Genomic DNA, 14,942 nt, shown 5'->3' with positions numbered 1-14,942 from the left:
CTCTGCTTGTGTGCCCTTCAGCTGCTTGTGCTCTCTGTCTCTCTCTCTCTCTCAAATAAATAAATAAATAAAAATCTTAAAAAAAAAAAAAAAAAAACTAACCCAAAACTTTGATCCAAGAACTGCTTTTTTCTTTTTTGAAAGGCAAGACTGCACTTGTCAAAGTGTTAGTCTCCAAATTAAATTACATTTCTTGATGTAGTAAGAATGAATCAGAGAATATTGACAAGAGAAAAAGGGATTCAGTTTTTGTAAGTCTCCTTCCTTCTGTTTGACTTTCTTTGGAGAAACTACTCACCTGTTAACTTAGTTCTAAAAATGCAGCAGTGTATTGTTCAGCACACAGAAGAAGCATGAGTGAGTGGCACATACGTAAACAGGTATTTATTAAATGGTAGTTATCATTATTGTTAAAATCCAGATATCCTATTACACATAAGGATTGACTTATAAAAATAATTTTGTTAGGATTTATAATTCTTAGGTTAACCTAGCCCAGAGGTCCTCATTTTTTCTCTTTTGGATGACACATTCTTCTTCCATATATACAACAGATATTTCTACTTCCCCAGATAGAAAAAAACGAACAACAGACCTTAAAAACACCCGGTTCTCTCTCTCTCTTTTTTTTATTTGCACGTGCCTAGGTTATTTAGCACTCCTCTTCACTGCTTATACAGTACCACCTGGAATTAACAGGACAAAGGGGAAAAGGGATGTGTGGATGTGTAAGATGTGGTCTCATTTATGCTGCAGGCAACACTCAGTAGGGCTTACGTTTCCTGTATTGTATATCCTTATCACCCTATTTCTTTCTTTTAGTCACAACTGTTTAAAAATATTTTCCTTCCTTCCTACGAGTAAACTAACATATTTCACTGTGGAAAATGTGGCAAGTACATAAAGCATAGGCTAAAGCCTCTGCCTTCAGCTCTGGTCATGATCCCAGGGTCCTGGAGTTGAACCCTGCATGGGCTTCCTGCTTGATGGGAAACCTGCTTCCTTCTCTCCCATTCCCATTGCTTGTGTTCCCTCTCTAGTTGTGTCTCTATCAAATAAGTAAATAAAATCCTTTAAAAAAAGAAAAGGGGGTACCTGGGTGGCTCATTTGGTGAAGCTGCTGCCTTTGGGGCTCAGGTCATGATCCCAGGTCCTGGGATGGAGCCCCACCCCACATCAGACTCCCTGCCTGGCAGGGAGCCTGCTTTTCCCCCTTCCTCTCCCCGCCACTCCCCTTGCTTATGCTTTCCCTCTCTGTCAAATAAATTAAAAAAAAAAAAAAATCTTAAAAAAAAAATAAAAAGAGAATTTAGATTTTAAAAGTGGAGTAATTGATTGTAGCCTCCTAATAATTTTACATTGGAACTCCTGTAGTCTAAAATTAGATTTTACACGTTCTGAATTATTCATAACAGTGTTGTAATTATTCTGTTACAATAATGATTGTGACTGGAAGGTTAGCAGTTACTTTTTGTTGTTTTTTGTTTTGACAAAGTGGCATTATATTAAATATTAATTGTGGGGTGCCTGAGTTGCTCAGTTGGTTAAGCTTCCGACTCTTCATTTTAGCTCAAGTCCTGATCTCAGTCCTGAGATGGTGCTGCGCTGGACTCCATGCTCTGTGGAGGGTCAGTTTGAAGACTCTCTATCCACCTGCTTGCATGCATGCATGTGTTCTCTCTCTCAAATAAATAAATCTTAAAAAAAATACTGTGAACTCCTAGAATTTACAGTGAAGGACTTCATACCTACTTGAACACATTAATCAGGTGTGAAACATATGTGAGTATGTGTATATGAACATACACATGTGTGTGTATTCATGCTCAAGAATATTTACTGCCATGAATACTGCCTTTGTTTATGTCTCTCCAGCATTATAACAATTTTTATTTGCTTTGGTTTCAAAATATATAGTCAAATTATGTTCAGCATGTTTCTGTATACAATATAAATTCGTTTACAGGCCTGAGTTTATTGTGCTTTAAGTATTTGTGACATGTTCTACAAGTTGTTGGACTTGATTTTGTTAATTAAGTTTAGTAAATTTGAACATTTGGTCCACCAGAAACAATGACAGCAATTGTGGCAGTTTCAAGAACAAACGAGTCTGTCCAAAAAAAATTAATTTACTATTCATGAGCACCTAACATTTCATTAAATCAATTATATCCATACAACACTTACAATATAAGGAGAGTAAAGCGGTGTTCAGACTCTTGCAGTGTGAGGAAGGAAGAAGCTCTATTAGAAAATAAAACTGGGAAGATTCCATGTACCGGAGCTACAAACCGTCATGCCCCATGATGGCACTGGTGATGGCTTGTCATTGTGACCCACGTGCTGACATGGGTGGCCGCTTGCTCCAAGGAATGCACTGGTGTTCCTTGTAGTTTCCATATTGTGGGGAAAATGTCTGTCTAGCTGGTATCCACACCCTCCGAGTTAAAATAAATTGGAAATCTGAGTGGAACAGTAACTGTTGGATACATCTATATTCCTTCTTTTACTCACGCTCATTTCCTTGAATGACCTTTGTACTTCTTTTTTGTAGAGTCTCTTTGTTGGAGAAGGTCAGGAGGACAACATTATTGAAATTCTTTAGATCTCTCTCTCTTCACCACTATAATATGTTGCTTTTTCTGAGGTTATCTTTTCTTTTGAGTTTCAGGATAAAGGCCTTTTGCTCTAAAATCTCTGGTTTTTTGGATACTTGTTTTTTGTATAATTGCACTAATCTTTCAGAGTTTAGGCACATGATGATTGCTGCTACTTATGCAGGGTAAGTATTCAGTCAGCCTGGATTAAAATGTGTTGTAGAGCTTAGGTTTTTTATTTCTACTGGTATTAAATTAAGATAGTATATAGAGAGAAACAAAACTAATACTGAAGTGAAAAGAAGCGATAAAAATAGTGTATTTGACATTTACCTGTAGTGACTTTAAACTTCTTGGATGCTGATGGCATGTTGTTTGATTTTGACTCCATATGATTAGGAGTGTACTAAGGCTATTATGGTTAACTTTTGGAGAGGCAGTAAGTCTTAGGGGTTGAGTGCACAGCCCTGGAATCAGACTGTATGGGATGGAAGACAGGCTCTGCCATGTGTTTGTTCTGACTTTGAGCAGGTACTTAGTTTTGCTAATCCTCAATAAATGTATAAAATGTATTCCCGTTTTTACCATTGTTATTACTTTAAACTTCTACAACATCTTCATTTTCTTGTGGTTTGTTGGTCTACACATCAAATTCCCAAACCAAAGCTAAGTTTAGAGCTTTGCTTGAACCTCACAAGAACTCATATGAGAAATGTCAACCTTTAATGGTGAAGAAACAATCAGGTATTAAAGGTAATGTCTGTCCTACAATTACATGGACATAATGGATATAAATGTTTGGAAAACTGTTGGTACTTAAAGGCTTATTACTCAGCTGCAGAGTACTTCATGCATACAGTCATTTTGTAAAACTTAGGAGGCATGTTTAAAATGGCTTTTGTAAAAAAAAAAAAAATAATGCCTTTTCTGCAAATAACAATTTCCAGTGTACCTCTCCCTCCCCAGATTTCTTACCTCCATCTCCCCACTTACCTGCCCACTTGAAGTCATTCTGCTCTGGGAGGAAACCCTACTTAGCACACTCTGTAAGACCCATGCTGACGATTATCTTCCCATGAATAAGGAGTTCAAATGATCTTGAAACCATTTTCCCTTTACCCACCTTTTAATCTCTTCATAAATTTGCCTGGTGATAGGGTAATGATTGTTTTTTCTTACCAGACTTTGTTTTAGGTGGTATTTTAAAGGCTCGTCTCTCCTTTGTTCTTTTGAGTCCATTTCAGGTTCTCTCACTTACTTTCTTCATCTTCTTTAATGAGTTTTTCTTCTGCGTGGGAAGCATTTGATAAGTAAGTTTATGGCAAGGGTTGGTGAACTTTTGGTAAAAGGGGCAGGTGGTAAATGTTTAGGTTTGGCAGGGTCTTTATCACAACTACTCAACTCTGTTGTAGCTTGAACAAAGCCAGAGATAATGCACACAGATAATACATAAAGGAATGAGTATGCTTGTGTTCTAATCAAGAGTATGTGTGTGTGTGTGTGTGTGTGTGTGTGTGTGTGTATTTAATCCCAGCCCCCCCCAATGAAGTTTTATTATGGACACCGAAATGTGAATTTTGAATGATTTTTGTGTGTCATAAAGTAGTCTTTTTGATTTTTCCCAATCAATTAAAAATGTAGACTTATTCTAAACTTGGTGGGCTATACAAAAGCAGGTAGATTTGGTGCCTGCATTGTTGCCTGTGGACTTCTGGTCTGGTGTCTTACCTATATGACAAGGGCAGTGTTGATAAAGTATCCATAAATGCTACATGTTATTTCTATTATGAGCTTTTGCTCCTTTGAAGTACTTTATTAATAAGTAATAAAAGTATGACGTGTGGTATTCTGGTTATGTATTGCTGTGTGAAAAGTCATTCACTAACTTAGGGGCTTAAAGCATCAGTTTTTTCTTCTCTCTCCTATTTCTCTTCGTAGACTCAGTTCAGCTCTCTTACTTAGTGGCCAGAGCTGGGCTGGAGTCATTGGAAGGCTCACGTGCACTGGATTTCTAAGATGACTTGCTCTGGTGGCTGATGGTTGATGCTGGTGCAGGGAGCTCTGTCTTCCATGGCCTATCCCTGTGGCCTGGGCTTTTCACAGAGTAGCAGCTGGGCTTTAGGACGGGGTGACCCAAGAGTCCCAGGTAGAAGTGCCAAAGCTTCTTAGGACCTGTCCTAAGAAGTCACACAGTATCATTTTCACCACATTCTGTTGACCAAAAGGAAAGTGTTAGGGCCAACCCAAATTCAAGGGCCTACACAAGGGCATGAACACCTAGGGGTGTCATTCACTGGAGAGCTGTCTTTGAAGACTAGTTACCATATGGGGTGTTCTTTCATGAATTCAAGGTAACTGGTCCTGTTTGGAGAGGGTAAGGATAATTAGAAAGGGAAATATAATTGGAGAAAAATAAAATTTCTGATACATATTTTGTCATATGTAGCTATACATAGCTCCCCCCTCCCCTACTTTTAAAATATTTCATAATAGGGAGTGCCTGGGTGGCTCAGTCGGTTAAGCGTCTGTCTTCCGCTCAGTTCATGATCCCAGGGGCCTGGGAGCAAGTCCTGCATCAGGCTCTCTGCTCAGCAGGGAGTCTGCTTCTTCCCTTCCCTCCGCTGCTCCCCCTGCTTATGCTCTCTCTCTCTGTGTCAAATAAATATCTTAAAAAAAAATTTTTTTTAAATATACAAAAGTAGGAAGAATAGTAGAATGGACTCTTGTTTACCTATCACTCAACAAACATGGAGTCATGGCTAATCTGATTTCATTTACACCCACCTATTTATTTTGAAGCAAATTAAAGACACTATAACGTTTCAGATCTACATATTTCCCTTATATCTCTGAGAGATAAGAATAAAAAAAAATAATAACCTTACTAACCTAACCATAGTATCTAAATCTTAAACAATTCCTAAAACTTCAATAGTGTAATCCTTTTATTTAAGGGATTTATTTAATTAAATAACCAGGAAGTTCAAATTTCTAAATTGTCTATTAAATATCACAATTTTTTTATTTATATTTTTTTAGATCAAGATCCTATAAAGAGTCACACATTGTAATTGGTCAGTATATCTCCTGACTCTCTTTTGATCTATCATTGGTTTCTCCTTTTTTTTTTTTTCTTTTCAATTTATTTGTTAAAGAGAACAAGTCCTTGTTTGCTGGTTGCTTTCCCCTGATTGCATCACAGTCACAATAATATCATTGAATTGGTTTTATTATTCCTTATAAATTGGGGGTTAAATTTAGCAGCTCCATCAGATTCAGATTTGTTTTTGGATAGAACTTCTTAGGTTGTGTGGTATGTTCTTTCATGTGGATGCAAAATAATGAATGCTTGTCTCTTTATTGAAGAAAAATGCCCATATCCACTAATTTTTAGAAAGTGCAAAATGGTGATATTCTGATTCTAGAATCCGCCCTCCTTTTCTAAATTTCTAATTCATTTTCTTTTATTGGCGGAAATACAGCCATAAAGAGAAAAAGCCTTAAATCCCCCGTTTGCTCATCTTTTGGCATTTACATAGGGAATTTTCAGAATCATGAGTTAGTTTACTTGTCTCCTTTGGTCTCACATGTATATTCTCCTTTTTACCCCAAAATTCAGTTTTCTAGGCCCCCAGGACTAGACTATCAAATAATTAGTCTTTTGATTTTTATCATAGTATGCACTGAGTCTCAAAATAATACAAGTACTATAACCAACAATATGATTTCTGTCAAGTATGTTTCCTTCCCTGGTTCTTTTTATCTTTATGTGTATCTCACATAGAATATATAAATTATTTGTTTTAAGTCCTTTTGTGTAGTCTCTGTATAGTTAGGCCTCTGACTGACCACACATTTATTTTTAGGAATTCCTGCATTAAAATTTAATCCAATTAATTAATTAATTAATTAATTAAAAAGATTTTATTTATTTATTTAACAGAGTGATATCACAAGTAGGCAGAGAGGCAGGCAGAGAGAGAGAAAGGGAAGCAGGCTCCCGACTAAGCAGAGAGCCCGATGGATTTGGGGCTCCATCCCAGAACCCTGAGATCATGACCTGAGCCGAAGGCAGAGGCTTAACCCACTGAGCCACCCAGACGCCCTAATTTAATTTTATAATCACACAAATTATTTATCTTCTTTCTACCCTGTACCTTCTCTTCTCCTTTATTATTTCCTTTATTATTTATTTATTTAAAGATTTTATTTATTTATTTGGCAGAGATAGAGCACAAGCAGGGGGAGCAGCAGATAGAGGGAGAAGCAGGCTTTTCGCTGAGCAGGGAGCCAGATGCAGGACTTAATCTGGGACCCCGGGATTAGGACCTGAGCCAAAGGCAGACGTCCAACTGACTGAGCCACCCAGGTGTCCCTTTTCTCTTCCCCTTAATTAACCATTTTTAAGTTTATGGTTTAGTTTAATCTTTTCATTGTTTTTAACATTATAGACCATTTTGGTATATTATCCATTTATTAGGTAAAGGGCAGCAAACTATACATACTTCCCCCACCTCTCTTTTTTTCCTTAACAACCTTACCAAGATATCCTTGAGATTTCTTTAGAGCTGTAGGGAACTCCATTGTGTGAATGTACCTTTTTATTTAGTTTCTTACTTTTTTTTTTTTTTTTTTTTTAGATTTTATTTATTTACTCGAGAGACTCAGAGACAGAGATAGTGACAGAGAGCATGAGTGGGGAGGAGAGGGAGAAGCAAGCTCCCTGCTGGGCAGGGAGCCCAACTCGGGACTTGTTCCCAGGACCCAGAGTTCATGACCTGAGCCGAAGGCAGATGCTTAACCGACTGAGCCACCCAGACACCTTAGTTTGCATTACTTCTTAATGAAGTAGCAACTGGGATTGTTCCCAGTTTTTGATTCTTATAGTCTTCTATGAATTAGCTTGTTTTCTCATAGTATTTTGTTTTGTTTTGTTTTAACCAATATATGTCTTTTTATCTTCTTGCTAGTGTATCCTTGAAATAAATGTCTAAAAGCAAGTTAATAGGTCAAAGGGCAAGTGAATATGTAATTTTGTTGAATGTTGCCAAATTTCCTTTTGTAGAGGCTGCTGTATTTTGCATTTTCTCCAACATTTGTGAATGATATTCTCATAGCTTCATCTACAGAGTATATCATCAAACATATTTTTATCAATATAATGAGGAAAAAAAATCACATGTCTATATGGTTTAAATTTCTGTTTTCCTATGAGGAATGTTGAGCTTTTTCCCCATATGATTAAGAGCCATTTTCAGTCAGTTGTTTATTTCTGTAGTCCATTTTTCTATATCATCATTGGTCCTTTTTTTTTTCCCCCCCATTTTTAGGAATTCTTTATAGATAACTGACATTCCCGTCATTTGTGGTAAAAATTCTAAATGTTTTTGTCATTTTACTTTTGATTTTTCTTGCTATTTGGTTTTTTTTTTTGGTCTGTGTGTAATCAAATTTATCTCTTTGTTTCACTGCTTTTAGGGTTTGATCATAATTAGAAAAGTTTTCTCCATTGGCTATAGAGGAAGTCACTTAAATTTTCTTCTGGTGTTTACATGATTTCATATTTTTAGTTTTAAATTTCTCATCCATTTGGAATTTATCTTCATGTATGATATATGGAATGGATCTGATTTTGTATATTTTTAATCCAATTATTGAAATGCCCTCCCCCAAGTAAGAGTGTCTTTATCAAATATCATATTTGCATTTATAATTGGAAGTAATTCTGGATTTTATTTTGCCTGATTGGTCAGCCTATTCATGTGTCAATACCAACAATTCATGTTTTTTCTTTTTTTTAAATAGATTTTATTTACTTGAGAGAGAGAGCTAGCAGCCGGGAGGGACAGAGAAGGGAGGAGAGGGTTGGGAGGAGGGACACGAGGACACCGTGCTGTGCATGGAGCCAACATGGGTCTTGATCTCATAACCTAAGATTATGACCTAAGCTGAAACCAAGAGTCAGATGCTTAACCAACTGAGCCACTCAGGCACCCCCCAACAATTCATACTTTAATAGTAGCAACTTTATAATATGTTCCAGCTTACTCACCCCCAACTCCCATGTTCTTTTGCAGGATTTTTCTGGCTTTGTTGTATGTTTGCCCTTTCAGATGAACTTCAGAACTAACTTGTCTAATTCCAGGAAAAAACCAAAGTGGTATTTTTATTTAGATTGCTTTAAATTAATACATTAACTTGGAACTGAACATCTTTGTGATGCTGAATTTTCCTAATCAAGGCATGTTTTTCCATTTCCAGTGCAAGTTTGGTTTCATGACGTTCAAGTGTGTTTTGTGTTATTTTCTTATTTAAGTTTTGGGCATTTTTATTTTATTTTTTTTACAAAAGATTTATTTACCTATTTTAGAGAGAGAGAGAGAGAGAGAGAGCGCGAGCATGTGCGTGTCGGGGAGGGACAGAGGAAGAGAAGCTTCTAGCAGATTCTCTGCCCAGTGCAGAGCCCAACATGGGGCACAGTCTTGAGCTCATCACCCATGAGATCATGACTTGAGCTAAAACCAAGATTCAGCCCAACTGACTGAACCACACAGGTACCCTAAGTTTTGGACATTTTAAATTATGCAAAGACTTTTAGTCATAAGACATCTCAAAAAACTTACTATAGTAAGCAGAAAAATTGAGGATTATTGCTGTAGGGACCTGCATTTTTTCTGTATTGGAATTATTAATGCTATTGATATTATCTGCAGTAGTAGATTTTTTGTATTTGTATTGAGTTTCTTTACTTCAGGTCATTTTTAATGCACCTGTCTTTAGGAGGCAGAAAGTTGTACACCTTGGTGCAGTAAAAGAAGAACAAAAATAAAACCAAAACCAAAGGTTGACTAGGGAAGGTGATGGGTAGGGGAGGGAGAGAGCTGTCGAGAGCTTAGGCTGTGGATGGTATCTACAGTTAAGTTCAACATTTATATAAATTCCTAAGCCTGTAGTGTTCTTATCCCCTAAAAGAATTTTGAAAAACTATTTGCCTCCTCACACATTTTTTAGTTGACATCTAACATTTTTACCATAAATTTAAACTGTTGCAAATAATGTGATTTCCTGTTTGTGGTAAGTGGTGTCATTTAAAAATGATATCATTACATCATTCTTTTGAATGTAGCCAATGGAATTGGAATAACAGCATTTTTAAGACCTCTGGTCATGCATTAAAGAAATATAAACAGCATCTTTGACAGCTAAATTTGACATTATTTTTCTCTTTAAGTGTGCATTTCCTTCCCCTTCCTACATAGAATTACATTGTATTGAAATACACTTTGGTGCTGGTTCCTTGTTGACCACTGTATCATATGTCTTGGTAATAAAAATGCATATAAATTTAAAATAATTATTTAAAAATTTTCTGTGATCATAGGCTTTAAGTGCTAAGACATTTTCTACTGGATTGTTACTATTACAATTATGAGCAGTATAAAATTTATCCAACCAGCACAAATGTATTAAAATATTTGAGAATCATTTTTTTTTTTTAAAAGCAAAGTTTTATTGGAAATGCCATTTCTTAGATGAATAAGACTGGTTTTATTTCTTCTTGTTTGAATAATACTTCTCACCAGAATAAGTAGGGTTTAGTAATAATTCTGCTTCTATTTTTGTTTTTATAGCTGTAATCTGGAGAAACTTAGTTCACATGAGTCATAAATGGTAATAAAAAGAGGTTTTATTAGAACCAGTCATTCAGTTCTTTGACCTGCTTCCATGTCACATGCCAAAAGCACATAGCAATTTACTATCATTGCTTTTAAGGAGCTGCTGGACAACTAGATGATGTCTTTCTCTGGTTTTGTTCAAAGTAAAGAGTTGGAAATCACCTCAATTGCCAAATAATTTGTTAATCAGGCAGTAAGGTCATTTACTTTCTGGAACTGACAGCAGTAGAATTTGAACTGTGCTTATACTTGGAATCCCAGTGATCAGTGTAGCCTGACACCATGCATCCTAGAAAGATACAGAGTATGAAAATAGTTTGCCCTTTTTTTTTTTTGGAAATTGGGAGGGGAGGGACTTTATGTGAAGGGAAGGGGAAAAGGAAGAGGCCTGGTACTCTCTCCTATTCTGCAGCAGATCAATTTTAGGTAAGAGTAAAAATGGAAATTGAGGATTTGGATATTTATGTGTGAAAATATCCCCATTCCAGTTTGTATTCTGAACCTCGTAGAGTACATAGCCCCACTTTGAAGACCCCCACTCCAGGCGGTCCACGAGAGAAGGGACAATACTTGGGGCTACGTTGGTCTAACAAAAAGAAACACAACAGCCAGAAGTCAGCAGGAGAGGTGTTGCTATGCTCAGGAGAACTTAAACATACCAGTATTGCTTACACAGGAGCACCACCTGGTGTATCCATATTGTCTTCACAAGATGTTTTATATGTGGTCAGTGAAAAACAAAACAAAACAAAATGTTTAACATGGACACTCACCAAAGAAGACACGCAGATCGCAAATAAGCATGTGAAAGATGCTCCACTTCATGTGTCAGCAGGGAAATGCAAATTGGAACAATAATGAAAAAAAAACAATAACATGGACATACAATATATCTATTATATATATATTCTAATATATCTATTAGAATGGTCAAGATCCAGAACACTGACAACGCCAAGGGCTGACAAAGATGTGGAGCCTGGGAACGTTCATAGAGTGCCAGTGGGAATGTAGAATGGTACCGCCACTTTGAAAGACAGTTTGGTGGTTTCCAGCAAGATGAAATATACTTTAACACATAGTCCATCAGTTGTGCTCCTTGGTATTTACCTGAAGGAATTAAAGACTTGGGGTGCCTGGGTGGCTCTGTTGGTTAAGTGGCTGCCTTTGGCTCAGGTTGTGATCCCAGGGTCTTGGGATTGAGTCCCACATTGGGCTCCCTGCTCAGTGGGGGGCCTGCTTCTCCCTCTGTCTCTGCCCCTCCCCCTCATTGTGCTCTCTCTTTCTTCTCTCCCTTAAATAAATACATAAAATCATTAAAAAAAAAAAAGATGCTTGAGAGCGCACCTTGAGGTCCTTTCTTTGTTTCTTTCTTTGTTTCTTTCTTTATTAAGGAGTTAAAAGCCTACACAAAAACCTATACATAGATGTTTAGAACAATTTATTTATAATTGCCCAAACTTGGAACCAACCAAGATATTCTTCAGTAGGTGAATGGATAAGTAAATTGTGCTACATCCAGAACAAAATATTACTCAGTGTTAAGAAGAAATGAGCTTTCAAAAGGCATGGAGGAAGCTTAGACATATATGACTAAGTAAAAGAAGCCAGTGCAAAAAGGCTATATACTACCTGTTTCCAACTATATGACATTCTGGAAGAGGATGGAGGCAATAGAAAGATTAATGGTTGCTAGGAGTTGGGGATGGGGTGGCCAACAGATGAACAGGCTGAACACAGAGGATTTTTAGGGCAGTACAAGTACTCTGAGTGATAACATGATGGTGGATGTGTGCCATGATGCCTCTGTTCAAACCCATAGGATTTGTGAAACCAAGAGTGAACCTTAATGTAAAGTATGAACTTTGGGGGATTAGCTTGTGTCCATGCAGGTTCACCAATGATAGCAAGTGTTGGAAGAGACCACGAATGTTGGAATCTTGCCTGTGTGGGAACAGGGGGCATTGGGAAATCTCTGTACCTCCTTCTTCATTTTGCTCTGACGTTGAACTTAAAACTGCTCTAAAAATTAAAATCTTGAAACAAACAATATGTTGATTTTGAATTCTGTTGAGTAGCATCTATGTGGACCTTCAATAACTTGAATTAGCTAAGTTTGAAGAATAGAGGATTCATTGGCCTATTTTTTTAGAGCCAAGGCCATCTGTCTCGTAATGGATTGAGCCCCTTTCCTGGTGGAATGAATTTGTGGTGCAGGTCTGTGAGTGCAGGTATGTGTATGTTCTGGCAGAAGAAATTTCAGAAGCACTGCCTTAAATTATGTACTCTTCAAAGCCTCAGCTGGACTCTTGAGAGAAAGAAAATAGCAGATGAAGGCCTAGGGTTAGGGACTGAAATGCAGCATGATATTTGCTGGGTGTGAGCAAAGCCATTTGTGGGGGACATGCAAGAGGCATCATCATTGATATCATATAGTGAAAAGTCAGGGAACCGGACCTACATTTTGGCACGCAGAGTGGTCATCTCACTTCACCTTTGAGAATACCTCTCACTGCACCTCTCTGTAGGGCAAAATGTTCCTTAAGAATTTGCTTTTGACTTTCCCTCTCCCACAATACCTTGCGCTCTTCCTTTCCAACCCGGCCCGGCAGAATGGCTCCCGCGAAGAAGGGTGGCGAGAAGAAGAAGGGCCGTTCTGCCATCAACGAGGTAGTGACCAGAGAATATACCATCAGCATTCACAAGTGCATCCATGGAGTGGGTTTCAAGAAGCGTGCCCCTCGGGCACTCAAAGAGATCCGGAAATTTGCCGTGAAGGAGATGGGAACTCCAGATGTGCACATTGACACAAGGCTCAACAAAGCTGTCTGGGCCAAAGGAATAAGGAATGTTCCGTACCGCATCCATGTGCGGTTGTCCAGAAAACATAACGAGGATGAAGATTCTCCAAACAAGCTCTACACACTGGTCACCTATGTACCTGTCACCACTTTCAAAAATCTACAGACAGTTAATGTGGATGAAAACTAATGGCTGATTGTCAAATAAAGATATAAAACTGAAAAAAAAAAAAAGAATTTGCTTTTGATCTGCTGGTGATTTATATAAGTGAAAATTGGCGCATTTCCTCTATGTCAGGTACAATTCTCAATACATTAGTCCTTTCATTGAGTGTTTATAACTCTGTGGAGTTCATACTAGTTCTGTTCTCTCCATGTTACAGATAAGGACACTGGGGCATGGTGTGATTAGGTAATTTGCCCACGGTCACCCTCAACCCGGGCTGTCAACTCCCGAGTCTCCTCTTAAACCTTGTATTATGTTGCTTTTGGGTATTTGAATAGAACCACATGGAGCAGGGCTTCCAGCTCTGTGTGCAGTGAGGTAGGGAACGGGGTTCAGATATACTGTTCCTCCTGGTCTCAGAGTTGTAGGTGCCCAGGCCAGTTTGCCCACCTCAGGGAAAAGCCTTTTGTTCTTACCCACAGTGCTAGTTTGAGTACTCTGTATGTGTCAAGGTATGGGAACGACTGGGAGGCTCTGTCACAGAACGTAGCAGGGCCGACTTTAATCTAAAGGATCTGTGGGCAGATGCCATAAAATCACTACCTACCCACCCCAAAGAACTAAAAACACACAAAAAATGGACCCGTTGAATGAAGTTGTTAATGTAGTTAGTCTGAAGGGTGAAGCAAATCTGTGCGGATTTATTTAATCCAGAGGTTATTAAAAGACGGGCTTGTGGGCAGATTTAACCCAGGACTCTCTGTAAACAGCCTAAGGTTATTTCATTTTGATTGGAATTATTTTGAATTTATAGACCAATTTTGGGGAGCATTGATAATTCTATTAGATTTTCTCATCCATGAGAAAATTTTTACTGAGGTCATTTTTCTGGCTCTATTTATATCATAATTTTCTTTGTTCTGCATTTTACAAATTCTGTTTATGTAATACTTGTCATGTTTATGTGTTTGGAGCCGGAGTGGTTAGTTGGGTTTATGCCTTCATTCGAAGTTCTCTTCTTTCCTTACATTTTCTACTTGACAGATCTCATTAGCTGTCAGGTTCCGGCCTCTCTGTAAGTCAAACTTCAGCCTCTTCAGGGCTTCTGCAATCCTTCTCAGGTCATTGTTCTAGGCACTGATTTTCCAGACCCATTTTCAATTACAAATAACACTGTTCATTCTAAAATGTCCAATCAGTGCTTTTTAGACTGGCTAGAGTTTTGCCAGACTTCTCTTCATTAGTGTGGATCATTTTTATGTAATAAACGTGTAGTAGATGTTTAGCAAATGCTAATAACTTCAGACTTAAGTTGGTACCGTTACAAGGTCTTTTAGCAAGAGAAATGAAAGCAATTGCACATCAGCTGTTGTTGGGCCCTGCCTTTTAACTGGCTTTAGAAAGGGCCAGTTATGTACCCTAAACAGATTAGACTTTCAGACCCATCTCCAAATTTCTGCACTAAGAAAGAACACAAACAGTATCCTTAAGGCCATGATTTGTGTGTCCACTCCTGAAGACAATAGAACATTTTCTGTGCTATTTTTAAGGCAGCTGTGGCTTATCTAAGTGGACGGAGCAGCTGCATTTCTCCGTAAGGGCTTTGAGCAATCTCGACAAGGAAAGTCTAAATGATTTAAAACATCCTCTCAGTCTGGACCATTAATAAGCATTTTCTAATTACTGAAGGAAGGGCATTATG

The 14,942-nt window shown here is 37.8% G+C and overlaps 2 protein-coding genes across 2 annotated transcripts in view; both read left to right on the top strand.

The window, feature by feature from the left end:
- Positions 1 to 14,942, top strand: part of ANK3 (ankyrin 3) — a 670,694-nt gene that overhangs the window by 30,185 nt on the left and 625,567 nt on the right. The window lies entirely within an intron of this gene.
- LOC132015201 (large ribosomal subunit protein eL31-like) lies at positions 12,842 to 13,390 on the top strand. The gene has a single exon (XM_059395818.1). It carries the CDS (start codon positions 12,887 to 12,889, stop codon positions 13,262 to 13,264), a length of 378 nt encoding a protein of 125 aa, XP_059251801.1. The 5' UTR covers positions 12,842 to 12,886; the 3' UTR covers positions 13,265 to 13,390.

The sequence above is a fragment of the Mustela nigripes genome, chromosome 4 (genome assembly GCF_022355385.1).
Source record: "Mustela nigripes isolate SB6536 chromosome 4, MUSNIG.SB6536, whole genome shotgun sequence".
In the NCBI taxonomy this organism is placed as follows: Eukaryota; Metazoa; Chordata; class Mammalia; order Carnivora; family Mustelidae; genus Mustela; species Mustela nigripes.
Note: the sequence above shows the minus strand (reverse complement) of the source record. Positions and strands in the feature narration are given on the sequence as shown.

What these genes read in the sequence shown, in the direction of transcription:
- LOC132015201 (XM_059395818.1), top strand. Translation starts at nt 12,887, where the DNA reads ATGGCTCCCGCGAAGAAGGGTGGCGAGAAGAAGAAGGGCCGTTCTGCC.